The sequence below is a fragment of the Hemibagrus wyckioides genome, linkage group LG14 (assembly GCF_019097595.1).
Source record: "Hemibagrus wyckioides isolate EC202008001 linkage group LG14, SWU_Hwy_1.0, whole genome shotgun sequence".
NCBI lineage: Eukaryota > Metazoa > Chordata > Actinopteri > Siluriformes > Bagridae > Hemibagrus > Hemibagrus wyckioides.
Genome location: NC_080723.1, coordinates 8,442,162 through 8,469,061, shown reverse-complemented (window position 1 = coordinate 8,469,061; position 26,900 = coordinate 8,442,162). Strand labels below are relative to the sequence as shown.

The following is a 26,900-nucleotide window of genomic DNA, read 5'->3' as shown; positions in this document are numbered from 1 at the left end:
AAACTGATACAAAGTTCATCTCTTCTTTCCGGCAATCAAGGAGGGTACCTGCACACCTGTCAATCTGTCCAGCTGGGGAAAAGGTTCCACCTTTACACGACCGATCTCAAAGGTTTGGCAGACCATCAACTGGACACACATCTCTGAAATAAGTGTGGACTCCCAGTGATGAAGGAGCTGACTGAAAACATGCAAGGGATTGTAATTCTATACTTGGTGCCAGCACTTCTGCCCTTGACAGGTCTGTCCCTGTGATGTTCACCAGCTCCCTGAGTGTCACAATCCAAGTGGAGATCGAAGCCCTGGACAGTGTAGGGGGTGGTTGCACAGGTGATGTCCAGATGCCCTCCATATACTAGGGGCTTGTCCAGTAGCCAGTATACTGTTCTGCTGCACTTTTTCTGTTATTCTGCTTCAAATTTTAAAATTCCAGAAAGTACAGCATTCCTGTGTTCATTAAAAACAAAGTTCTGTCCAGCTCCAGTCCTTCTACCATGTGTAACAGTCCATAGGTTGCTGCTCTCCATAATAACTTCCTGGGTCCAGTGAGGAGTCTCTGTATGAACTGAAGGCAGAAAGAGAAAGTCCCCTTGAGGAATCCCTCATCTGCCCTTAACGTGCTCTACGGTGTCCTTCCAGTTTATATTTTAAAAAACACTCTAAAAGGTGCACATAAACAGCCATAAACTTTCAGTACACTCATGGCTATAGAACCTGGGTTGAACCCAAAGGTTTCCATCACCTTCTGCAAGTATTCATGTTCAAACCAGTGAAAAGCCTTTTCCTGATCTAGAAAAATTAGACCAGTCTTTAATAGAATGGAGATGTCACAAATTAGGGATATATTATCGAATATAGATAATAGAGATATATGTCAGGCACACAGTACACAGCACACAGTACATCTGGTCATGGTGAATGAGCTGCTCCATTGCCTTCGTCAGTCTCGAGGCTAATGCTTTTGAGAGCAGCTTGCTGTCAGTGTACACTAGTGACCTGGGCACCAGTTCTTCAGGTGTGTCAGATCTTTCTTTTTTGAGAGCAGGGTCAGGACGACCCTCCAGCAGCTCACTGGGAGTTGACTTCCCTTCACGCTGTCCTGTAGGACATCTAGCATGTCCTGCTCCATAAAGGCTTTCTAGATTTCTGATCTATGCCAGGTTTTGGTCTGTTCTCCATACTTTGGAGAGCCTCATGAAGTTTTTCCTGTCTCTGTCTGTTTCTTTAGCTCTGTGTGCCCCTCATCACTCACTGCTGTACAAATACGAGAAGCTGATCGTCTGCTTGCAAATTTCACCGGGATCTGATAAGAAATCCTCTAGATCTGTTTGCACAGCATGTGTGAAATTTTATGTCTGTTCTTTTGCTGTAAACTGAAGGACTTACAGGGAGCATCTATCTCAGTCATGCTACTTGCTGACCCACACAGAATAGAGAAAAAAAAATTGCACAAAAACTGGCAAGATGCTAACTGCTCTCACATGCCCTACACTCCACACTTGCTCCTCTACTGCACATGTGTACAGAGAGAGAGAGCGAGATAAAGAGATGGGGGGGTTGTTTATCATGGCTATAACTCATCTTGTGTACATCCACCAACTTTTAATCCAATTATATATCATTAAAATGCACTTCGTATGTTTATTAATAAATGAAACATCAAAATTGTTGGCAGATAGCTGTGGTATAAGCAGAATCACACACTCCAGACTGTAGGGTTATATGAAAATAATCCACTCCAGTTCCTATTATGCTGCTTCAACCCCAGCTTGGATTATTTTCACAGCTCTGAAGTGTGTTTTTCCTTACATTTCGTCTGTTAACAACCCTCCATTTTGTATTTGTCCGCTTCTCTTTGCAGGTTGCTGATGCGCTCTGTGACATCAGAGCTACGCTAGCTTTTCTACTGTTAAACCCTTAGCTAAAAAAAGGAGATGAGAATGAGATGGAGCTGTGATGGCCACCAACCTGATGGGGGCGGAGGTGATGGACTGGTGGCCGAGACTTCTTCATCTTTCTCTGTAACAAAAGTGAAATTGACACACACACCCACCTGTCACTGAGTTCCACGTCCACTGAAATGTAAACACAGCATGCAGGCATAGTGTCTTCAGCATCAAATACACTTCACATTCAGGTGAACTGGGTCACGTGACAACATGATAGCGGTGAATTGAAATGAAAAAGCTACAAACATGATTATACAGAATGAAAATAACAGATGATAGTGTGTGTGTGTGTGTGTGTGTGTGTGTGTGAAATTCTAAAATGAAATGGTGAAAGTGTGATGCAGTCATTCCACACAAAATTAGTTTTAACAAGCGAGCAATTTGATTGGATGGCATAGGAATGAAGTCATGAGCAAAGCTGTAACCTTCATAACGTCTCATACAAAGTGAATTTGAGTGAATTCTATATATAAAAAAAAAGTGCAGCCATGTTCATACAGCAGCACTACATCCAGCACGGATAAGCGAAGCCGTTATTCCATTATCACATAAAGCCATTTTTCTGTTTTTTGTTTTTTTGTGTAGTTGTTTCCTAATGCACTGAAAAAATGACATTTTCACGTAATATCTTAAATTTAGACATATTTATATATGTGAGACTATAAATCAAATATGAGTTTATTAAAACTATTTCTAGACATTTTTTTACTAACCCCAAGCTTTTACTAATTCCAAGTAAATAAAAAATTAAATACACAAAACTTGCTGAAAGAACAAGAATATTTCAAGCTTGAAATTATCAGAAAATTTCCAGAAATGAGTTTAAAAATCATATTGAATATATTAAATACATATTTCCTTCATATAAAGTGAAAGATGTCATTTTTTGCAGTCTGTTTCTACAAAAAATGGTTTTCTCCACATGCAAAAGTGAACAGTGCCAAGACCTCTTCAGACAAGTGCCCCCCCCACACACATACACACATACACATGTGCCGTGACTGCCATGGCTGTGTTGAAGCATGTACACAGCGTAACCGACAACTTTTAATAATAGAATAATTATAGGCTGAAGACATGAGCATGTGCGTAACACACAAACACACTCGTAAAGTATTCTGATGCAGTGTCAGACCTTCGGCGTTGGGGGAAGGAGGGGGGACCACCATGACTATAGGCACCGTATCAGCAGCCTTCACGGCATCACTCATGGGTGGTGCTGATTGGGATAAGGCTAGGGTATGTTAGTGTTCTCTGTCTCTCTCTCTCTCTCTCTCTCTCTCTCTCACACACACACACACACATACACACACACAATGGTTTTCAAAAAAAGTAATAATCAAAATATCAATATATCATGATATTATAATTGTAAAGCATCTTACGTTACTTCCTAACTCTATTTCTACCCAATATCTCATTCTCCCATTTTTGTAACTTTCAGATGCTTATTAATGTTATGGTCCATAAATGTTACGGTAAAAACATTTACAGAGTGCTTAAATAATAAACTAAGCTGAAGTGTTTTAGTCAGGACCTTTTTGAACAGTAAAATGAAAATGCTAAATTATTGATCTGTAAATTATTACATTATTCTAAATTCAAACAACATGTTTTTGTGTTAACTATGTATGATTTAAATCAATTACTGATTTCTAAATGGTGATGTGTCAAAAGATTTAACAGATATTAAAGATATTATAAGATTTAAAGATATAACAGATCAATCTGAGGCACAGATCACAGGTATATGTTCGCTGTAATATGTTATCGTTTCTATAGGATCGGCTCATACACATGTACTTGAACGTAGTCTCTGCACTTTGAAACAATCTGGAATTTTTTTCATTTTTAGGACGGAGGACTTTGCAACTTGTTTCTTGGCAATATGACAAATGCTTATTATCATATTAACAAGAAAATAAAAAGAGACTCTAGAGAGATGTGATGACTTGACAACTTAACTTGGAATTGATTCATAACATTACACGTAACTACAAATGATTAAAAAGTACGATGTGGCATTCTTTATAAATGAAACACTGTAAGAATTGTAAAATAATTGACATTGTATAAGAAGAATAAAACACAAAAAATAATGACTTGAGATGGTAAGGCGCCACACCACCCCACCTGCTCACTGATTATTTTCCTTCACCTTATTATACAGATATGATCTGTATTTGTGACTCTTTGTTCAAAATAGATAGTGATTGAGATCATTAGTTGCAGACATAATAGAAGGCATCCATTTTAAATGCACTGGACCTAAAGCACAAAGCAGTGTGTACAGTGTCTCAGCTCATTCTGACACCAACATCAAGACATGCAAAAGAAAGCAGATCTCCACTGGTGCATCATTAAACGTTACATCATTAACATCGGAGTGTACAGTGCACTGACAATCATAAAGGCTTGTCTTTGGCTGAAGTGTGTTTTAGAGATATGGATGCTTGGACTGAGATTTCAAAAAACAACAGAAAATATATGAATATTCATGACTTCCTTATAATGTGGGATGGGAGTCAGGAATGGTTTAGTGACTGAACAAGGTTAATAATGTGTTCATCAACCCTTTGGATGATTAAATCCATCAGTAAATATGTGGCCTTTGAGAAAACCCGTCACATTGCTGTGGCTGAATTCTGTTTGAATGCCTTTGTCATGTCCCACTCTGCAGTGGTGGTTAATGTGAAGCTCATCTGAAAGTAGACACTCAGGATTTTAATAATTTATCAGCTTTTCGTACGTATTTCTGTTTTTCCCTAAAATACTACTAGCAATATATTAATAGAAATATTCCAAACACAAACCCATTACTGCTCTCTGAGATGCTCCAAGTGCTTGTTTGTAAGCAGCTAAAATTTTATCTTCAACCACTAAAATTCTGTGTAAAACACACATCTAAAACACACTGAAAGCCCTGACTCATTTTATATCAGACTCACAGTCAGAAAATCATTTCATTTGTTAAAACTGATTGAAAACATCTCATGAGATGATTTTCATTCCTCCAGTGGACTGGAACACCACTGTTCACTACAAATCTAAAATTTCTAGCCGAACTAAATTTTACAAAATACCTGGATTTTGGAAAAGAATTGGATTTGGGGAAATAGAGACGTGTATTCTTGTCCTCAGCTTTTTTTTTTGAGGAAACAAGTATTTATCACTTCATGTACACGATATACAGATATTATCACTCCACAAAACACCTTTTCTTTTCTTAATCTCTGCAATATATTGTATTTTCCAAAAGAAATATTTCTCTGCATCTTAGAGCCACTGTCTAAACTTTCACTTTATTTTTTCCCCAAAAACGTATTAGTATTAAACTGGATTGTTGGTATAAAACTAGATCTTGATTTGATTTATAATTTAACATATTAATATTGTCACCTGGTCTCTAAAGCTCCTGCACCATCATTACATTACTTTTAATTATCTAAAAAAAAAAAGTGGGAAACTTGATGTGACTGAATCAGTGACCTGATTATAATAATAATAATGATTTATTTTAATATTATTTCTATTGAACATTTATTATTTATAAATGTTTTGTTCCATACTATTAAAATGTTTCAAAGGTTACATTATATTTTTAAAAAATGACTGCAATTTTGATACGCAATAAATTATTATTATTATTAATAATAATAATAATAATAATAATAATAATAATAATAATAATAATAATAATTATTATTATTATTATTATTATTATTATTATTATTATTATTATTACATCCATCCATATTCTGTACCACCTATCTTACACAGGGTTCCGAGTCACAGGACTTTGAGGCAGGGGAAACCCTGGACAAGGTGACAACACGTCACAGGGCACAATCAGATGCTCTCTCTCTCTCTCTCTCACACACACACACACACACATTTCTTTGGACTGGGGGAGAAAACCGGAGTACCAGGAGGAAAACCCTAAAGCACAGGGAGAAAATACACACACACACACACACACACACAGACACACACATAGGGTGAAGGTGGGAATCATAACCCCGGAGGGTCAAAATCTGACCTTGTGACGGGCTTTCCCAGGCCGTGACATGTACGTCAATGGGGTCATGGAGAATGCTTGAGTGCTAAAGTCTTTAAGTGCTGTTAAATTTCATGCTGGATAACAGTTAATTTTGGTAACAGTAAATTTTCATAAACACAGCAGTGTTATGTGCCATGCTCGTCATAGATTAAAGACACTAGATACTCACCAGGGCATGGAGGCTGATTAGGATCCTTCTCAACCTCACATAATTGCACCATCTTAACAGGTCGTGTGGACTCTGGCTTCTCCTGTTCATGCACTACAGGCTCTGTCCCTATTGGCTGTGGCTCTGAGATCTCTTTCACTATTGGGTGTCGCTCAGCAACCTCAGTCAATATCGGTTGTGGATCTACGGCTGCAGGTGTTATTGGCTCTTGCTCTGGTAGAGTCAGTACGAGCTCTGGGTCTTTCACCACCGCTTCAGCCTCTGCACAGGCATAGCAAACACAGCCAGCTGGAGCAGCAAGCAAACATCTGCAGCCGAGCGACACAGCTGTATCCTACATGCTACACATAGATGCAAACTGATTAGAATAGGATGTTAGATTTCCCAAACCCAGTTCTTTTCTCTTAAAAGAAGAGATTCAACAGGATGTTGAATGTATACATAATTATTAGAGATGACATGATACCTCTTTAATAGTATTTAACTCAATTTTTTAAAAAATGGTCATTGTCTCAAAGCCTCTGTCCAGAAATCTAATTAATGATATAAATGATCAGTAGTGAGTGGGTCAGAGGTGACGGCAGTGAGGAAATACTCCCTGAGAAAGGGAACTCATCCACATCTCGGTGACACCTTTGAGTGTGATTATAAATAATAATTATACATAATTTCTTTTCTATAATTTCTGGTAAAATCCAAATCTTTTTAGTTTTCCTATATATATTTTTTGCTGGTTTCAGATTAGTGCCATCTCTAATATTTATATTTTCTACTGAATGGTTTTGACTCAATGATTCATTCCAATTCTGATCACTGTACATCTATGACACGTCCCCAATAAGCAAAATAACACATACACACACACAGAAAGCAGGGTAGTGTCTCACGTTTGGGATTATCCAGGTATTGACCAATATTTATTTTTAAAAATGCACCCCTGCCATCTCATGTGAGTGTTTTGGAAATATTGTGCTTACTGGTTCATATTGTACCTACAAGAGAAATCTGCATATCCATCACCACAACTCTAATACAGGCAGCATAAGCAGAGGTAAGGACAGATCCAGGAAGCAAAGCAAGCTTGAGTGTGTAGTGTGTGTGTGTGTGTGTGTGTGTGTGTGTGAGTGAAAGAAAGTGCACATTACTGTATTTCTGTGATCAGGTCAAGTTGTGCTCTCAGTGATCAAGTCTTTGTGGAAAACCAAACTACACCCTTACACACGTGGAAGTGAAGAGTGGAAGTGCTCTGGGTGAAGATTAAGAAGAGATAGAAAGAAGGGAGAAAAAAAAGGAAAGGAAAAGGGCTGCACACCACCTACCTGGTGGAGACACCTCAAGGGAAATCTCAGCTGGAAGCACGGCCTCCACTGTGCCTGCTGCAACATTCTCTGAGTGTGTGACAAACACAGCGCCAATGCAAGCACCACTTTCACAGCATGAAGCGTCAAAAACATCTCACACACTTGGTCAGAAACGCAGACACACACAGACACAAGATGCAGTACTACAGACATCCTGACACTTATATGTGTATATACAGGATATACAGATATAAGAAAGACACAACAGCTTTCAGTATATCAGTACATCAGACACACACACACACACACACATACACACACACATTATCTGTACAGTAATGGAATTCAGACAAATGCCAGCGAAAGAAACTGAAATTTTTTTTTTCTACACTGGTCATGTGGCAGTAGAGAAAGATCTCCTTTTGCAATCACCTCATTAAAACATTCAAGAAAATATCAAGCGATAAGGTCACTGATGTCTAAGGGCAGATAGTTTTTCTGCAAGACGGCTAAACTCCTGTCATTATACCCACTCCTGCCAGATTATTTTAAATATCTTGTTGACCGCAGCATCTGAAATTTCATCAGCTGATCAGTATTCTGTCCTCAAGCTGAAGGACAAAATCTCTCAAAGTGTGTTAAGACCTTGAAATCATCAACACTAGCTACTGCTCTAATTGGTGTACCATTGTCTCGGGTGGGCTTCAGATTGGACGTGAAATATCAGCACTGAGGTAGCATGGGCTCTGAGGACATTAGGAAGCAGATGTTCTCAACATCAATGATCTCAGAACAGCAGTGATGGCACGCCATTACAGGCCAGACTGGGCACATTGTGTTGTGAATAAAGTTACCATATTTCATAATTCCAGTGAATACAGAAATGAATCTTAAACGTATGTGTCTGTTTGCTGGAAACATCTTATACAACAAGGCAAAATTGTACTACTCACCTTCAGGCTGACCGTCATCTGTAAACAACAACAACAACAACAAAAAGATGATGAGTGAAGAATCTTTCATTACTTTGGCACATTTCCATCATGTGAATGCAGTTTATTAAATGAGCAGCTCTAATGATGTTGGTGCTTCTTTGATATGATCTGAGCTGAGATTCCCAAAACACCATCACATCACAAAGATCAAAATCAGATTGAAGATTAAAGAAAAGCTTGTAAAGCTTGAATTAAACCCATTGCATATATACACTACCAAAACTGTGACAGATCACCTGATTCCTCCTAGACCACACATAGACACCTGATCTTCTGTGGTTTCATCATTCACACCATCTTCAATCACACGCCAAATTTCAATACTGGCATATTTTGATACATATCTGGTATCTTAAGGTAGACAAAATATACTGAGAAATGATACAAGTGAAAATTATATAAATCATATAAGTGAACGTATAATCACTGTCACATTCTTTTTTGATTAAAATTGGACGCATTCAAGTGAAAGTAAAGTATTAAAGCACTTTACAGAAATGTTTCCATATCAAAAAACTGCATGTAAACTGTAGAGACGTAAGGTGAGTAGCAAGATGAGGAGACATTTGTAATTTGTAATGAGTGCTCTGTAGGGTCTAAATAAAGACCTGAATTTTTTTTAAAGTAATAAAATTCAGTTTTAAGATAACTCTTAAGTATAAATCTGCCAACATAATAGCTCTTACTTAAAGTAATGAAGTACAACTCAAGTACAGTCTTTACCTGCTAATGATATCCTGCATATTCAACTTTCACGCACCGCAACACTTTTTAATTTAGTTTTTATTTTTTAATAAAGAGGATCAAATTTGGTACAAAAGTGCAGAACTGCAGTGGACAATATTCTTGCTCTGATAACATTAGGATGATTATTTAAGGCTCGTAATAACATTTTCCATTGTGTTTTTTAACTGGTGTTCCTGCTAAGCTCTGGTCTCCTCTCCTGAGAGCTCCAGGTGTTTATTTATAGACTTGTGGACATGGTATGCATGAAACATATATTGCATGATGTCAATATTGACTTCTGAGCCACCATTATGGTTCTTCCCTCCCCTTTATCCCCATTACTCGCCCAGTCTCCTATGAATACTGGGAGGACGCCAGGAGATTGCAGTGCTTAGAGGAATCACAGAGACCAGCTGTTCCATTTCTGTCCCCTTGTTGACTCAAAGGCCATGTGAAAACTGCTGCTGAGAAAGAACCAGAAGAGACACCTGTGCTGCGTTCTTTCTTTTAGCCAGCGGATATTTTTTGACTTTTTGCAGCTTTCCAGTGTCCAGCTTGTTACCTTATCTGTCTCTAAGGATCGTTATGCTTCATCTTTCCTCTTTTGATTTGATTGTTTGTTTGTTTTTCCGATTAAATGTAGTTCTTTGTGGTTATTGAGACAAAATGTAGGACTGTATATTCAAATGCCTTGAAAGATTCCCCTACAGGCTTCCTTTCAAGTACACCATATTCTTCTGCCACTACTATGTCACACATCTCTTTTAAAAGCCACGCTTCAACTTTGGTTGTGATATGGCTTGCTGCCCAGACTCCCTCTTTTCTCTTCAGACCAAGAATGTAAGTGATGGAGCAGGTATGCTCAGCTGTTGTGTGGACAGACCGGCTCATACTGCTGGCCCTGTCTCACCTCTTTTATATAAACCAATGAACATGGATTCTGCCTACTAAATATTCATCAACATGCTGTTTTCATTCCATGACATGTCTGTGACAGGGTGAGGATGTATTTATGAAGTCAGAAAATGAAGTAAGTGAAGTCAGAATAAAAACCATGTAAGTAAAAAGTTAGAAATATAAAAAATATTCTTATTTCAGGAGAATAAATAACATAATGCAGAATATAGTGAGCTAAACTGGGAACTAGAAGTGCTGAAAGATCGTTCTGTGTTTATGTCCTGATGAAGTATGGCATGAGGTGGATGATGCAGTCTTTGGCAGGTGGAAACAGCGAGAGTGACGGCCGACCGTAAATAAGGTGAGGTGTGGACAAGGGCTTTCCCTGATCTGCGAGGTCTCAGAGGTTAGACAATGCCCACAATGAGAGCTGTCTAAACACATGACTTTCCCTAAACACTGACTTCATCTTTTACTATTTTTGATATATAATGTTTTCTTGGTCTCTAATGCACGTGATGCAGACACGTAACCTGTCATCCATCCTGGAAACACTACAAGAGTCAAAGTTCAAATAGACAAGAGCTCAAGATTCCTTGCGTGGTATAGGCATAGAGTAACTAAAGAAGAGTAAAAGATCTAAAGAGAGAGAGAGACGAGAGACAGATTATGTGTGTGTGTGTGTGTGTGTGTGTGTGTGTGTGTGAGAGAGAGAGAGAGAGAGAGAGAGAGAGAGAGAGGAACAGGGATTAAAAGTCTGCTCATTCTGAACTATTCCCGGGTCGAGGAATCCAGTTCCCGTGGGTCCTGTACCCAACTCAACCCTCATCCTGCCTTTTAGAGCTCCTGCAATTTGGATCGACCTTCTCTCCTTCAGCTGCCCTCTATATTTATTAGAACAAACCATTTTTTATAACCAACCCTGGTCATTAACTCTCTCACACAGTGTACGTGGAAGCTATTTAAGGAGGATGCCTTTGCGAAGAGGCCAAGAGCCAAGCTCTGTTGCTGAGCAAATCAAGCGTGTAAGACGGAAACTTTTAAACCTCTCCAGCTGAAGTAATATCAAAGCTATCTCCATTTAGCTGTGTACCGTCTTTCAGTCTTGATACCGCTATGATGTACTCATGGAATTTTAGTCAAAGAATCAACAACATGATCGTCCAACACAAGTGCTATAACAGTTTAACTTGTCTGACAGCCGTGCTGTCAATCGCCAGCTCTTTGTACAGACTCATGCATTTACAGACATGCTGCTGGCAATTTTGGCACCATAGTGATTTCTGAGTGCCATCAAAATAACTGTCATGCTGCCGCTGCAAATCCTCTCTTTCCATCATGTAATCCTCATTATCACGAGATGGAAGGAGCTGTTTGGGAGAGTTACCTTGACTGGAAAGTATTGCGGGCAGCACAACCAAATCATTTTTTAACCACTGGTTGTTTATTACTGCTGAAGATTTCATACACAGGGATCAAATAGACTGGAAATAAACATTCATAGAGCTCTGTGAGAATATTGCACAAAACATCCCAGTAAGAAAAGTCACTCCCTGTTTTAATCCTCCATTTATTTTCATGATGTTTTGCCTTGTTACTTCTCCCCAACAGCGTCCATATAATCACCCTTGACATATCCATCATATCCATCCCGTCCCAAACACCTGCTTGGCCCTCTTGTAATCTGCCAGGCTGCCAGCATGGCATCATCCATCATGGATGAATATATTGGACACCCTGCATCCTTCTACAGGCTCGAGACTCACCACCATTCCAGGACTGCCTCTCCCCTCCTGCTAACCTTGACTGCAGCCTATCCATCAACGACACACTCACAACAATAACAGCTTTTTGTAAAGCACTCTCTCTCTTTGTCTCCTCCTCTCTTGTCGTTCCTTCACTGCCTGAGCTCGGGGTAATACAATAACAATGCCAATGTCACTTTCTGAATTCCAGAGAGCTGACCTCGAAGCTTTGGATGGTGCTAGGATCACTTTGAGCGTATCATTTACACACAGATGCAGAGGTTGAAAAAAGAAAGAAAAGGACATGAAAATGAAATCATTATGCACTGTGATGTGGTGCATTATTTAATGGCTGTACTGCATCTAACCCTTAGACACAGTGCTAGTTTTCTCCATACTTTATGAAGGTTCTTTATTTCATGATAAACGTATGTGTATTCTGAGTTGTGGCGTGTCGCCTACACTGCATCACTCATACCTTTTTTTGTGGGCTCAGGCATCTTGAGCTGTGTTCCACCGGATGTGACACCAGATGAGAGCCTTCTGCCCTGAGTTAAGGTCGGGGATTGGAGACGGCACCCAGGTCCTTCACCCTGCGGACTGTAAGGAGGACGTAAAGATGAAGAATGCCTAAGAAAAGAGCCGAGCTAAAGATAAGTAGATGGCAGTTCCTTGGTGACCGAGGAAGTGGCAGAACTGAGGGAGACAGACTAAGTCGGTTTATATAGCACTGGTCTGGGCCACTCCTCTATCTGTTTGATCATGATGCCCAAAAGCATCTGAGTCCCCTCTCACCCCCCTTACAACAGTTTAGGGGATTAAGGGTAGCTTTTACTCCTATCCCCTCTCATGCATTTGTTGAGGAAAAACAGGAGCATGACAGAGGTGAGGCTTGGGCTTAAAAAGTGGCCAAAATTGAGATTCTGTGAGATAATGATGTTGGGGAGTAATAGATAGTAATAGAAAATATTTACTGTCCTTCATAATTAGTGCTGGAAAACATCTAATAATCTTAGAGAGGACATGTATCCTTACGAATCACTCAGTGCTTATTAATTACATTAATCTTCCCACTGCCAAGCCTATATTTTACTGTCAGCATGGAATTCTTTTATACTCCATTATATTTATATATTTGTATATTGATATTAAGAGTGACTGATACAGCAAGAGACAAGAGACAATGCTGTGTCTATTACTCAGTATGGAGTTCTTAGAGTTCACCAGAATTTCACTAAAAGTTTTCTCTCTTCTTCATATGTGATTGAGGAATTTCTTCACAAACTTTTTCTGCCCTGATTAAGAGATCAGATGGATGGAGACTGTAGAAGTGCTGCTAGCAATCTCAGCAGTAAATTCTCTGAATGTTACGATGCCTGAGCTGTGTTTTTACAGTCTGTACATACAGCAGAATGCCACTCATGAACCTTGACTTATGAGATATATGTACATGGAAAGAGTTTTTGGTCAAAGTGACTCTGCTACCACAATAATCAGGCTTTCTTATAATCTGTTCATACAACTGCACAGAGCTGTATCCAGGAAGCTAGACAGGGTTCTAACAACACTTGTGTTCAGTCCAGCAAGTCCATTACACACAATTTTATTTTAACAAGAACAACTTTGTCAAATTCAACATTTATTAGTCACATACACGATTATACACAGTACCACATGCAGTGAAATGCTTTGTATGACTGTCTGTGTTAGAAAAATAGAGCTATAAAATAAAATAATATTCTATGAATATAATGAAATTAACTGTTAAGAACAGAGAAAAAATAAAAAGAGAAAATATTACAAAAATACAGCATATGAATATGATACTGTGATTGATGAATATGGTGATGCGGTCTTGCATACAATGTCATAAAAAATGATTTAAAAAAATAAAAACAATGGGATATGGACTTGCGTATATATATGTATTGTATTTTCTTTTACATTTTATTTGTTTTACTGTTGTATATATATATAAATACACACAACAGTAATATATATGTGTCTGATGACCCAGTGTCTTCCCGAGGCATTAATTAATCTCTCTCAGTCATATTTGGAGACTCTTCCCTTTTTAGAAATTTAAGGTTTAACATTTATTTAGAAATAAATAATAATAATAAGTGCTTATGCATTTTAATACCCCTGAATGTATGAATAGAAAATGCCTCCACCTTTTTTCTGGGCTTTATTGTGCTTGATTGTGGCTTGATTGGGCTGCTGACTGCAGCTGGTTTAACTGTTGTTTAACTCATTAGTTAATCACTATGGAGCACATGTGCAGGTTTTGATGTGGTAGGAAGAGTAGGACAAACATGGTTCTTTGTTGGAACATGACCCTCCACAACACGAGTTTGACCCTGAAATTAGGAGGTTTAAAATAATTCTGCCAAATGATGCACTACAATTATCTCAAGTGGATCATATACAACCTCACTGACACATAAATTACTGGCAGGCCAGCTATTGGTGCTCTAATACTGCAGTGCTGCCCGACTGCTCAAGCTGAAAGTATGTGGCCTTTATTGGTGACTGGCCCATTTATAACGCTGAGCGGGCTCCAGTTGTAAATGCTGGGCTTAGGTGCAGTATCATGTGGGCCTGCTACAAAGAACAAATAAAACCATTTGGGAGTGCCTGGGCTGTACATGGTTCATATCTCACTAGAGGGTTTTGCTATGAGGTCACCAGCTTGAGCTCAGAAATAATGGAACAAGCTGTCATAGTGCTACATGTTTGGACACATAAGCATGTCAAAGCACACGTAGACACAAATAGATACACACACACACATACACACACACAAATAATGAAAAAGAAATATTTTTAGGACAATGACTGAGAAATAACCAGTAAAACATTTCCATCTAGCGGTCTGTTATATCTACATTCTCTCCCTTCACTGACTCAAAGGTGAGGTGTGGAGATGAGAGTTTTAAATCACTGCCATTTTCAAGCTAAAGTTCAGACATAATGGCTCCAAAAATATTATCCAGCAGAGCAAAAATAGGACATTTGGACTATATAATATCATTCAGCTTTACACCAGAGCCACATTTCTTAATATATCTTACCATTAATGCTGGCTACAAGATTGGAGCATTCACCATGGATGAGAAGCACTGCACCACACACACACACACACACACACACACACATGCACACACACACACACACACCTAACTTTAGACCTTAGGGCAATTTAGAGTTGCCTATCCACCTACCTGCATGTTTTTTGGACTTGGGGTGAACTCTGGAGAACCAGAAATTGGGAGAATTTTTATTTATGAAATTCCACACAGACAGTAACCTAAGGATTGAAATGGGGAACCTGCAGACTGCTGACACTGCATTGCTAATGAAGAAGAAGAAGAAGAAGAAGAAGAAGAAGAAGAAGAAGAAGAAGAAGAAGAAGAAGAAGAAATGCCCAGACAATAAAATAAAAGGCAGCCTACAATCAATTAAATTTGAATCTAAATATACCACTGATCATGCATTCCTAATATTCTCTGAAACACTGATCCAGAGTTTAGGGGTTATATAAGAAAAAGATCTGAGTTACAAATGATCCCAAGGATTAAGTGTAAGCCTATATGAGCCGAGTGTAGTGATCAGGATGGGTTAGTGAAGCTTCAACACAAGTCAGAGCTGGCCATTAAGGGCTTCAAATATCCAAAGCAAGACTTTATAGTCAGTGCGAAATCTAAGCTAGTGTAAAGTAAATAGGCATGGAGTGATATGCTGACTTGATTTTTTGATTAAAGAACACACTGCATTCTGGAGAAGCTGATGAGGGCAAAGAAAGGACAGACGTCTTACTGACTTGTCATGAATGCATGTATCTCAGCATTATGCCCGCTTAATTTGGATTTGTTTCTTAAATTATACAGTGCAAAGGTTACATGTGGGACTCGAATGAAAAGACCAGCACAAATCCTCAAGATCCTTAACCTTAGCCTAGCTGCTGATTGCACAAGAAAACCACTTTATTTTTATCACAGGCTTTGGGCCTAGCTTCAATATTTGACTTCTGTTTACAAATAGAGAAGTTTTACACTGTGCACAGTGCATACACTGGATCATGCACTAAGTATAATTAGCATTAAATTGCATGCATTAAACCTCCAAGGAACTTTATGTAAAACGAAAATAATATGCTGTCTCAGACAGAGCTTTGTGCTAAATTACATTTAATGCTGTGAAAAATTCTGAGCACAATTTTAACCATCAGGATTTAACACTTACATCACACGTGCCCAGAAAATCACCTGTGTGAAGCAGGGTCAGGAAAAGCATCTATGTAAAGCTTCACCAGAAACAAACCCTTTAGCAATATCGCCACCTGCTGTGAGAAAAGCCCAGTTTTATTGCCCTTCCTCACCAGGAAGAAGCACAAACTCTCCTTCTGTATATATGGACTCCTCTGTTAGATCTAACATCATTATTATATGTCAGTATAAACATGTAAGTCTGTTAATATACACAGTATTTCCACTTACTGTTTCCTGTGTATTTATATTGATTGGTTCTGTTTGCTGTTTTATTACAATTAGTTAATTTATTACCTCAGTATTAGTTTAGTAGAGATCCCTATTTAAAGCTAAATAAATCATGACATTTTGTCAGGCAGTATATCCTCAGGATTAATATGATCTCATTCCTTTACTTTGACGTTCTCATGATACTCTATTGGCTGTGTGAATCAGCTCTCCTGCTCTACGTGCTCGCAAATCAAGGCTCGAACACGATGTTATGGCTGATTTAAGGGACGGATTACCCGGATGCTCCTAAATGCTTATATTTCTGAACTACAGCCAAACACATGACACTATACTCAATGCCATCGTAAAGGTCACCAGAAACCAGATCTACTGTTTAACTTAATGAATCTTAAGCGCTTATTTATTTTCTTTTTAACAGGAACATACCTGCAGATCAGGTAGCAGGAATAAAGAGTTGTTTCCTGTGTGTGTGTGTGTGTGTGTGTGTGTGTGTGTGTGTGTGTGTGGTATATAACAGAAATAAAGCGTAGCTTCATGTACTTTACTTAGAATTTTTTTTTAAAATGATGTTAAATGATCATTTATTTTAGTTCTAAATTATCCTGTAAGTGCAGTTATTAGACAGTATACTCACCATCTACTTATAGATAAATACTGATTTGATTCTGACACATAAGTGATTATATTAAATTCATATTAAATTCAGTGCTGTACAAAACTGCAAAAATATCTAGTATTTCCTATTATATGATCAACAATAAACCAAATATAAGTTTATTAAAAATAATTAATGATCAAAAAATGCCAAAGCTGCCACCGTTGGGCCCCTGAGCAAGGCCCCCAACCCACCCTGCTCCAGGGGTGCTGTATCATGGCTGACCCTGTGCTCTGACCCCAATCCCCAAGGATGGGATATGCGAAGAAAGAATTTAACTGCACAGTTATGTATTTGTGACAAATAAAGACAACTTAATTATTATTATTACATATTTTACTCCTTCTGTTAAAAATATATGTCACTGCTACAAAAGTTTATAAATAGATCTAATAATCATGTACTGTATTTGGTTTAATTTAATAATAATTATAATTATAATATAACTATAATGAACTAAAATAACTATAGTATATGTATACAGTATATTATTTGTTTGTTTGTTTGTTTGTTTGTTTAATGCTCAGTAAATCAGTTTTTTCAATGCTCAGTAAGTAGCATCTATTGATTTTAAATGTAACATATCAGGGAGTATATTAGTTATATCAGTTATATAGTTGATCATATATCAGTTTTATCAGTTATATGCATGTGTCTGTCATGCTATTGCTTAATGTACAATTCACATTTATGTCTTTAGGGATCAGCAAACCTTCCTGTAACTGTAGGCTGTATTAATACAGAATATAATCACTGAGTCGTTTAAATAAATTGAATCTGAGATAAAAAGTAAAGATCACTTTATTTAAAGCAAAAATAAAAACCATTGTAAGAGTAGCACAAAGACAGGAAGTAACAGTTTGACGAACTGCTGCAGAACAAACAGCATGTTGTGTTTAATGGTGAAGCATCAAGGTGAAAACTCTTTGACGTTTAACTTTGGCATGGTATAATTTCAACTTTTTTTGAGTATTGTGTTTTATTATTGTGTATATTTAGTGTCATGAAACACCTCCAGCTGGTACAAGTCACACTAGACAGAATAGCTCTTATTCTTACATGCTCACTATGACGAACCAGAGACGGAGAGAGAATCATAAAAAAAGAGTTTACAAAATCACCCTGTAAGCGTTAGGTGTTCTTCATTCTCTGCTGACTCCTTAATGTGGTCAGAGTTGCTCCGCTAAACTGGTAGGTCAGTTTTTTTCTCACTTTGATGATTTCGCCTGAGCGGGTATAGTTTCTCAGGGCGCGGGACATCTTCTGGTAGGTCATGGGCCTTCGGTTGCCCTTGCGCTGGCCCCAGAGTGCAGCCACATGTTCTTTATATGTGGAGGAGAAACGGAAAACCCCGACCGATGCAGGAACCCAGGACAAGCAGTGTGCCATTCCAGGGTCTTCCAGCATCTCGAACAAAAAGTGGAAGAGACGCAGCTTTTTCCCTGAAACCATATAAACTGATTTGTATGTGCCTGCATGGGATGGAAGGGTTAAGAGTTCAATAGTGTAGGCAAACCATTTCTCCTAAAAGACACAATGAGTAGAGTCTTTGTGGAGAACTTATTAAGATAAAGATCTCTCGCATGCCACATTATAGTCAGTCATGACACTGATGAGAGATAAGTGAGAATAGAGCTTGTGTGTGGCAGTTATGGGCAGGACAGCGGACTGGCCTCTCCTAAGCTATTGTTCCCTGAGGCAATGTTTAGCTGCTCTGATCTGTCAAACCGCAAAAAGCAGAACTCACCTCTGCCTGCAGGTGTAGAGCTGGGTGATGATTGGGCACTTTCCTCAGGCTGACCTAAAGGGCTTTCTTCACCAGCAGGAAGGTTTAAAGCTTCCTCTATGGACTCCCTTATTTCAGCTGAATCCAATCCTGTTTCCTTCACCTGTGGTCCTGTAGCCTTCAAAGAAATGCAATTGAAATGATAAATGATTGAAACATGGTTTTGTGTGTGTGTGTGTGTGTTTGGGGGGTGTTGGGCTGGTTGGGGGGGGGTTATACTGGAGATTTCTTACTTGCTGAGCCTTTGTTGAGGAAAGCAGTTGTAAAGAATCCACATGGTGCGACAGAACGCCGTAGTCATCTCCAAGAATTTGGTGGTTCGTGTGAAAATCAGCTGTCGCTGTAATACAGCAATATTGAGCTCTGTACCTTTTGGCTACATCTACATGAACTTTGAAGTAATGACGATCTTTAGTAAGTCCATCTTATATTATGTTATATTATATTACTCACCATTTTCCCACTGGCCCCTTGTCTCTTGCCTGCAATGTTCCTCAAGGAACTCCAGAATTACTTCCAGATCCGTCTGATAGCTCTGTGGCATATTCTGTTCAAGGATACACACATCTTTGTATCTTTCAGACAAAAAAACAAAAATTCTGACATTATCCTGAACATAAAACAGCTCTTTACCATGTCGCTCTGCCACCGGTCTGTTCAATTCACTATTAATTGTGTAGTTACACTTTTTTTCTTTAATAGCTAATCTATTCATTTAAATCAATAACAGTTATGAAAGTACTACATAACCTAACACACACAGTCGAATTATCATGACCAGGACGAAATGCTGCTGTTATTGTGTTACTGATCCACACACTGAGTCTCTGACCTCCTCTTAATATGCTCCATGCAGGGGAGTGGACTGTTTCCTAGTCATGATCTACAACCCACATGACAAAGGAGGTCTCTCAGAGACCCCAAAGCTTCAAAACACCTTGGACAAGCATGCACAGCACCCCAACCACCAGAACAGTGGAAGCTGCTGATCTCCGTCTCACACACCTCCCTGACTTTGTATGCATTATGTAGTCCCTTGACCACATCCTCCTGCTAACTGAGCGAGATAAGAAGGATACAGCCACCACACTGCACTCCTTCATTCTGTAGCCCTAAACAGTTTCACTCAACTATTTTTTTCTTAGAAATAAAGGTTCTTTCATTTATACATACAACATACTTACATATTCAAGCAAACTACTTAAAGGAGGAAAATTACTAGATAGATAGATAGATAGATAGATAGATAGATAGATAGATAGATAGATAGATAGATAGATAGATAGATAGATAGATAGATAGATAGTTCCATGAGGCCTAAAAATTATGTTTGTTCCAGTTTTTGTTGTGTTCTTGTTCAGCACTGAATGTCTTTGTTATGTCACACTCCACAGTGGTGGTTAATATGAAGCTCATATGAAAGTAGACACTCCGGATTTTAAGAGTTTTTAGTTCATAAGTATTTCCGTTTTTCCCTAGAATGCTAGGATCAATATATTCATAGAGAGGTTTCAAAAAAGGTTATTTTTTTCCAAACAAATGTTTCTATCTTCAAAGTAAATGATGATATCAAACCCATTTCTGCTCTCTGAGATGCTCCAAGTGCTTGTTTATAAGAATCTAAAAATTTTTAGCTCCAAGCACTAAAATTCTGTGTTAAACGCATGTCTAAAACACGCTGAAAGCCAACATAGTCCTCACTCATTTTATATCACATGACTCACAACCAGAAAATCATTCATTTGTTTATACTGATAGAAAACGTCCAGTTTCCCTTCACTCTCTCTTTCCTCTTGATGACTTTGTTTGCCTTGAATAAACACTGACAGACAAAGAAATGAAGAAATGATGAAACCTGATGTGAAAGTTAAGCCAATTGATAATTCTACCACATGAACCAGATCTTTTGAATGCTGGAAGTTAGATACAGTTTTATTTGAATGTTTACAAAAATTAAATACAGCATGTTTACATTCATGTACATTCAAAACAAATATTTACTTCATGTTTTTCCCTACAGGTTTTCAGTGAAATACAGTGAATAGGAACTTACAATTTTAGATATAATTGAGTACACAAAAACAAATAATAAACGTTTGTTTATTAAACGTTTAGGGTTTTTTTCTAGCTCTAGGATGTTTTATATCCCTAGCATGTGTTCCTGTGCTGTTCAGCATTACAGGACTACAGAACACATTGCAGTCAGGTTAACTGCATAGCGTTTAATGCCCTCAGTTTGCAGGCAGGTTTTCAGTGTCAGGAACAGAAACATCTCACAGTTTTCTCATCCCTGAGATGGGTTGTGTGTTTTCAGGCTTTCTGTTGACGTCAGTGCAGATGTGAAGTCGTACTCTGCAGGGTAAGGGCATTGTGCGTACCAGTTGTGCCAGTCAGCTCCAGATGAGCAGTAGTAGCCCTGTTCAGCAGGGATTTGGTGGTGAGGAATGAGCTCTTGTGTTGAGGGAACAGATGTGCTCATGGTCTCCAGTCTCTGCAGGATCAGCGGGTTGAACTGGTAGGTGAGTTTGCGGCGCACTTTCACGATCTCGCCCGTGCGGCTGTAGTTGCGTAGCGCCCGTGCCATTTTCTGGTAGGTCATGGCTTTGCGGTTGCCTTTGCGCTGGCCCCAGCATTCAGCCAACTTTTCTTTGTTTTTGGAGATGAAGTGGAATGTCCCAGTGCTGCGGTCCGTCCACTGGATGGAGTCGACCATGCTGGCATCGTGCAGTGCTTCGTGAAGGTATTCATACAGACGCAACTTCTTGCGGCCTAAGCAGAGTTTACAAGAACTGGTAAGAAAAAAAGCACTCATTCTATTCCTGTATAATTATTCTTATATATTATTTTGCATATTTAAATATCAAAAAATTATGTCTCTCTACAGAGTTTTAACTCCTTAAACTTCCAGGATCTGTCAGTAAATCCTGGTTTAAATTCCTCAGAACTTTTTTTTGTACAGGAGCTTCTCTGAATAATAATAAGTTTCCTGGACAGACTGATAAGTCGAGTCCAAGGTTGTAACTCAACTCATCTGTAGGAGTCTGAATCTCCATGACAGAAGGTTTAATGACTATCAGCCCAAAGATTCAAATTCTAAGGCAAAATTTCTCTATCTTAGTTGGCTCAGAAAGAGATAAAGCAGGGGATGAAAAAGGACAAGAGTTGTGTGAGTCTCACCTTTTCTGAGCCGTTCAGGTATTATCGGGTAAAGCACAGAAGGTTCGGCGGTTCCCCATGGAGACGCTTCTGGTACTATATGAGACCATGACTTAGGGAGAGAGAAGGAGCTCAATTGCAAACACGTCCTGAAGTGGGAAATATTGTACTTGGAAAGTAATTTTTTTGAACTGGAAACTTACTGGTGCTTCACCCCAGTCATACGCAGCAGACGATCCTGCATTGTGAGGCATGTAGCGGTAACAAGACACTGAGTATTGCACTGGAGAATCGTGACTTCTGAGGTTGTCACTGTATTTACTGTCTAAAGGAATTGAGTGAAATAACCATTAGCAATTAAAACATACACAAAAATATTCTGCATGAAATTAAAATATAGATAATTAGATCACCTGTATCATAGTAGAATATTTCTGAGTGTCGCTGCATCACATCAATGGCATCCTGAAAATCCTGATTAATGTCATTATCCAGAGATCCCTGCTTCAAATCAAAACGAAAAATAAATTATTATGTACTAAGGAAATCTGGGACCTAGCATGAAAAAATATTCAATTATTACATCAGGTTATAATTATTGAGCAATGTTAGAGCATGTTAGATAATTATAACAACTACATCAACTACAATATGACCTGTAAATGGTACAAATTTCTCCTTCTCATACTTTCTAAAACTCACCATGGTGCCACTAACTGTGCTCAGAGTGTTCAGTCCAGGTGTTCTCCAGCAGGTTACCGTCTCACTGTTCTGCTAATTATTATCAAACGGGCATATGTGAGCGTTTTTTTCGAACGACAAGTGATTTTTATAGTCTGCCCAAGCTACCGGGGTGTAATGTTCTCAGGTCAATTTAAATGAGACAACGTCAAACTTCTTATGGTGCAACCCATTTCTGGAGTACTTCTCTTTTTGGAAATACAGACCAGGAGGACAATCACACTATCTCCTAATCTCCATCAGAGAGAAAAAAAAAAACAACACACAGCACTTCGAAGCCATTACTTTGTTCAGGAATCATATTTGCATTTCTGGTTTTGACGCTTAAGGGCGCTTGTTCATGAAAGCCGTGGTAACATGGATGGAGTTTAAATCACAGACGGCTTTTCTTAGTGCTAAGAATCTATGTGTGCTTAAATAAGAGCTGTTTACATGCTTTTGGATTAGTGTATGTGGTAGTAACTTCTACAGGCTTATGGTGTGGAATAAATGGATATTTTAACTTGGTGCTGTAGAAAAGAATTATTATTCCATGGTTTTAATACAAATCCAGTGAAAAAATGTAGGAATGCATGTTTTGCTGAATATATAGCTATTCTGGGGTATAGAGAAAACTAATAAATGTTAACTTGTGTTCTGTGATCAGGTCACAGATATATAAGATATACAAAATATTTTACTCATTTTAATTTCTTTTTAATATATATTCAATACATTGGTCAGTTTATTTCCTGCAACCCAAAAAAAAACAAGTTTTAAATATCAACCGGCTGGCTGGGAAGTTCCCCTTTCACGTTTGCAGAGCGTAAGAGAATAGATGAGCCAAGATAAAAGAGGGTGAGGGGAGATTACAGAACCATGCTGAGATTATTGCTATTCAATGGTGACAGGAACTGACAAAGGACAGCAATCAGTTAAACCCTGTATTCAGTGCAAATGTAAATTATTAGAAACGGTGTATGCTATGCCACAGTAACAGCGATTTGAATAAGCAGCACATGATGATATTGTTATCACGAAACCACACTGTGTATCTGTGTCTGGAAAAAAAATACAGAATTTTGTGGTATTGTTTCCTGCCTGCACTCAGTGATAAACTTCAAGGTCATTAGACTTTGTAAACTCTCCATTTTTTCCACCTGTGGTAAGTTTGAACCTGCTGTAAGTCATTGTTTATCTCAGGACAGAAACGGTCCACTTTGTTTCAGTGCCTTTATTAAATAAATATGAAAGAATATTCAGTGTCTCTTTTGGAATCTGGTTCTGAAACACTGGCACATAGCCAAGGATTTGCATATGGTTGTGTAATGAGGTTCGCTGCACACTTTATTAGAAAAACCTGAACATCTACATGTCGTCCAGCCATTATCTAATCCTTCAATCATATGGCAGCGGTGCGAAACATAAAATCATACAGGTAAGCATATCATACACGTAATCTACACATCAACAATCTCTGTGATCTCTGTGATTTTGATCATAACATGATGTTGGTGCAAGACAGGCTGGTTATTTGAATATTTCAGAAACTGATGATCTGGGATTTTCAGAAACAACAGCCTCTAGTGTTTATTCAGGAATAACGAAAAAACACCTAAAGAGAGCAGAAAAGCATCTCACAGTGCACAACATGTCAAGGCTTGAGGCAGCTGGGCTACAACAGCATCAGGTTCCTCTTCTGTCAGCCAAGAATAGAAAGCTGAGGCTGAAGTGGACACAGACTAGATGGTTGAAACTGGACAAACATGGCCTGGTCTGACGAAATTGGATTCTGCTAAGACTCACAGATGGTAGGCAACAACAGCATGAATCCATGGACCAGTCCTGCCTTTGGTCCAGCGGTCCAGGCCAGTGACCTTGCCATTGGAGTCGGTCAGCTTAGTTATCAGTGAACATTTAAAGATTTGGCAGGAAGGAATTAGTGCTAAGTCTATAATGAACTTGCAGAAATTACACAGACTTATACGTTCCTCAGGAGCTCTTGGCTGCACAATTCCACATGAATATAAAATGTTGTAGAAAGGACATTATTTACATTTACATTATTTACTGTCCAGTGTCACCCAAATGAGAAAGGGTTCCCTTCTGAGTTTTTCTTTACCACTGTTACCTCAGCCTTGTTCAGCTGGGATAAATATTAGAGATTAATGAAGTCTTAAGTCTGAATTAAACTGAAGTGAATTGAAAATTGGTGGAGGTGGTATAATGCTGTGGGGAAGGATTTCTTGCCACACTTTGGGCCATGAATAATAATGAATGCCACAGTTAAAATTTAGTTTTGTTGCTTTTACAATTTATACATCTAATAAAGTAAAATGATCTCATATTGGTTTCATGAGTTCAATGACATTTTATTGTTCTTCTCAATCGCCAAATCTGAATCCAGTCACTGAATCTGAGCACTTTTGGTAAGGAAGCATGAAAATGAAAAATCTGCAGGAATTGTGTGATGTGATCATGTCAACAAGCAAAAGAACCTCAAAGAAACCTTTCCAACATCTTGGGGAATCAATGCCATGAAGCACTGAGGCTGTTTTGAGAGCCAACAGATACACAACCCAGTGCAGTGTTCCTAATAATGTGCTCAGTGTGTGTATATTCATTTGTCTGTGCGTGTGTGTGTGTATGTGTGTTTGCGCGCATACACGTGGGTATGTGTGTGCGTACACGTGCGTGTGCAGGAGGGAGGGTGTGTGTCAGCCAAAGTGTTTACAGTTTACACCGACCTGCAGTGAGAATTTTATCTCCTCAAACAAAGAACCGCTTTCCTTCCCCTTCTTTGCGAGCTCTATTCAAAAGGCTTATTAACGCCAAAGCCCATGTAGGAAGGCGTGTGTAACCGCAACACACCTCCCCATGCTCAACTTCTTTATTTACTGGCACTTAGTAAAAATACAATAAGTTCGCACATTTCACCCAGCAGGTTTCATTACACTGGAGCAGTGTGTGTTACTGACAGCCTTCGACATAGCAGTTAACACTCAGGATCTTTATTGAGATTTTATTTTCATTAAAAGTCTACATTTTTCTTTTATCCACTTTTACACTTACACATAGATACATACATGTTTTTCCACTCGTTCACACTTAAATTCTTTTCAATTTCCTTGTTTCTTTTTTCCCAAGTTGACCAAGATTGCTGAAAAAAAAATTGATTAGCGCTTTTACAGTTTGTACTAAAGCTTCCCTGTCAGAGAAACATTTTCAGGGACCTATAGCAGCTTATAACCCAATCATAAAAAAGTTTAACATTACCATATTATTTAAAAAAAATTAGCAGTGTTACTGATACATGCATTAAAACAGAAGGTTTTTTGTGGCTTTATGTGAATTTAGGATGCACTGATATTGATTCTGTTCTGATATCATGCTCATGGCTCACTTAGTACTTTAAAAAGTGGTCCCTTAAGCCACAATGTACTGTAACACTACAGCATGTGATTTATAAATAAGGATCCTACTGTGTTTCTCTGACTTATTTCTTTTTTTATTATTATTCATTTTAAAAAGTTCTGTTAATTATTTTGGCTGACTTATAAATTCACCACAAATTACTACAATACCCATCATCCCCTGCACATCATATCACACACTGCAACCACATGACCACCTGATTTCAGTGGATGTATAATTAGCACCAATATTTAAACTCTGAAGCACTCATTGTTGTTGTTGTTTGTGATTTTCTTCACACCAAATCACAGTGTTGTCTTGTTGCAAATTTTGTTCTCCTGCTTTACCTTAGTTCATGTTTTCTTGTCTAGCACTTAATAAATTTCTGTCTGCACTTGCATTTACCTCTACCTCCATTCTTTAACACCCTGAAAATACATTTAATATATATTTATATTTAATTAAATAAGTCTCATGTTTACAATTTAATATCTCCAGAAATATAATACATATTTAAATCCTAGAGTTTTTTAATAGCTTGTATTCGGTTGCTTTGTTCAGATCTCAGATTTTGACAAAAGTCAATTTTACTGTTCCTTTTACGGTTTGTGTTTATTAAAGTGGAGTCTACACTGATCAGGCATAACATTATGACCACCTGCCTAATATTTTGTTGGTCCCCCTTTTGCTGGCAAAACAGCCCTGACCCTTCAAGGCATGGACTCAACTAGATCCCTGAAGGTGTGCTGTGGTATCTGGCACCAAGATGTTAGCAGCAGATCCTTTACGTCCTGTAAACTGTGAGGTGGGGCCTCCATGGATCAG

At 38.4% G+C, this 26,900-nt stretch overlaps 3 protein-coding genes across 5 annotated transcripts in view; all 3 read right to left on the bottom strand.

The window, feature by feature from the left end:
- The window catches only part of mybpc1 (myosin binding protein C1), a 40,998-nt gene extending 28,474 nt beyond the window's left edge, over nucleotides 1-12,524 (bottom strand). The window contains exons 1-6 of the mRNA XM_058407577.1: nucleotides 12,321-12,524; nucleotides 8,433-8,450; nucleotides 7,498-7,566; nucleotides 6,179-6,439; nucleotides 3,085-3,168; nucleotides 1,969-2,019 (exon numbers count right to left, since the gene is read on the bottom strand). Of these exons, the coding sequence (XP_058263560.1) occupies nucleotides 1,969-2,019; nucleotides 3,085-3,168; nucleotides 6,179-6,439; nucleotides 7,498-7,566; nucleotides 8,433-8,450; nucleotides 12,321-12,342 (505 nt within the window). The 5' untranslated portion in view covers nucleotides 12,343-12,524. The remainder of the gene's footprint in view (nucleotides 1-1,968; nucleotides 2,020-3,084; nucleotides 3,169-6,178; nucleotides 6,440-7,497; nucleotides 7,567-8,432; nucleotides 8,451-12,320) is intronic.
- A 5,280-nt stretch (nucleotides 12,525-17,804) lies between these two features.
- Nucleotides 17,805-19,605, bottom strand: spi2 (Spi-2 proto-oncogene). Of its 2 annotated transcripts, none has more exons than XM_058408620.1 (5): nucleotides 19,419-19,605; nucleotides 19,239-19,332; nucleotides 19,019-19,125; nucleotides 18,747-18,903; nucleotides 17,805-18,471 (listed from the first exon to the last, which is right to left on the bottom strand). In XM_058408620.1, exons 1-5 carry the CDS (start codon nucleotides 19,419-19,421, stop codon nucleotides 18,131-18,133), a joined length of 702 nt encoding a protein of 233 aa, XP_058264603.1. In that variant the 5' UTR covers nucleotides 19,422-19,605; the 3' UTR covers nucleotides 17,805-18,130. The 2 variants fall into 2 exon arrangements, with proteins under 2 accessions (XP_058264603.1, XP_058264605.1); XM_058408622.1 differs by having other exon boundaries at nucleotides 17,805-18,441.
- Nucleotides 19,606-20,707: 1,102 nt separating this feature from the next.
- Nucleotides 20,708-22,775, bottom strand: spic (Spi-C transcription factor (Spi-1/PU.1 related)). Of its 2 annotated transcripts, none has more exons than XM_058408532.1 (5): nucleotides 22,644-22,775; nucleotides 22,355-22,442; nucleotides 22,145-22,266; nucleotides 21,963-22,053; nucleotides 20,708-21,554 (listed from the first exon to the last, which is right to left on the bottom strand). In XM_058408532.1, exons 1-5 carry the CDS (start codon nucleotides 22,644-22,646, stop codon nucleotides 21,070-21,072), a joined length of 789 nt encoding a protein of 262 aa, XP_058264515.1. In that variant the 5' UTR covers nucleotides 22,647-22,775; the 3' UTR covers nucleotides 20,708-21,069. The 2 variants fall into 2 exon arrangements, with proteins under 2 accessions (XP_058264515.1, XP_058264514.1); XM_058408531.1 differs by having other exon boundaries at nucleotides 20,709-21,554; nucleotides 22,355-22,445; nucleotides 22,644-22,774.
- Nucleotides 22,776-26,900: the final 4,125 nt, after the last annotated feature.

Bases quoted from the DNA above. Each gene is read 5' to 3' on its own strand.
- spic (XM_058408531.1), bottom strand. The intron at 22,054-22,144 runs GTAAGTTTCCAG...TCTCTCCCTAAG, and splicing joins ATGACTGGGGTGAAGCACCA to TCATGGTCTCATATAGTACC. The intron at 21,555-21,962 runs GTGAGACTCACA...AACTCTGCTTAG, and splicing joins ACCTGAACGGCTCAGAAAAG to GCCGCAAGAAGTTGCGTCTG.
- spi2 (XM_058408620.1), bottom strand. The intron at 18,904-19,018 runs GTAAGAAATCTC...ATTTCTTTGAAG, and splicing joins CCTCAACAAAGGCTCAGCAA to GCTACAGGACCACAGGTGAA. The intron at 18,472-18,746 runs GTGAGTTCTGCT...CATCCCATGCAG, and splicing joins CTCTACACCTGCAGGCAGAG to GCACATACAAATCAGTTTAT.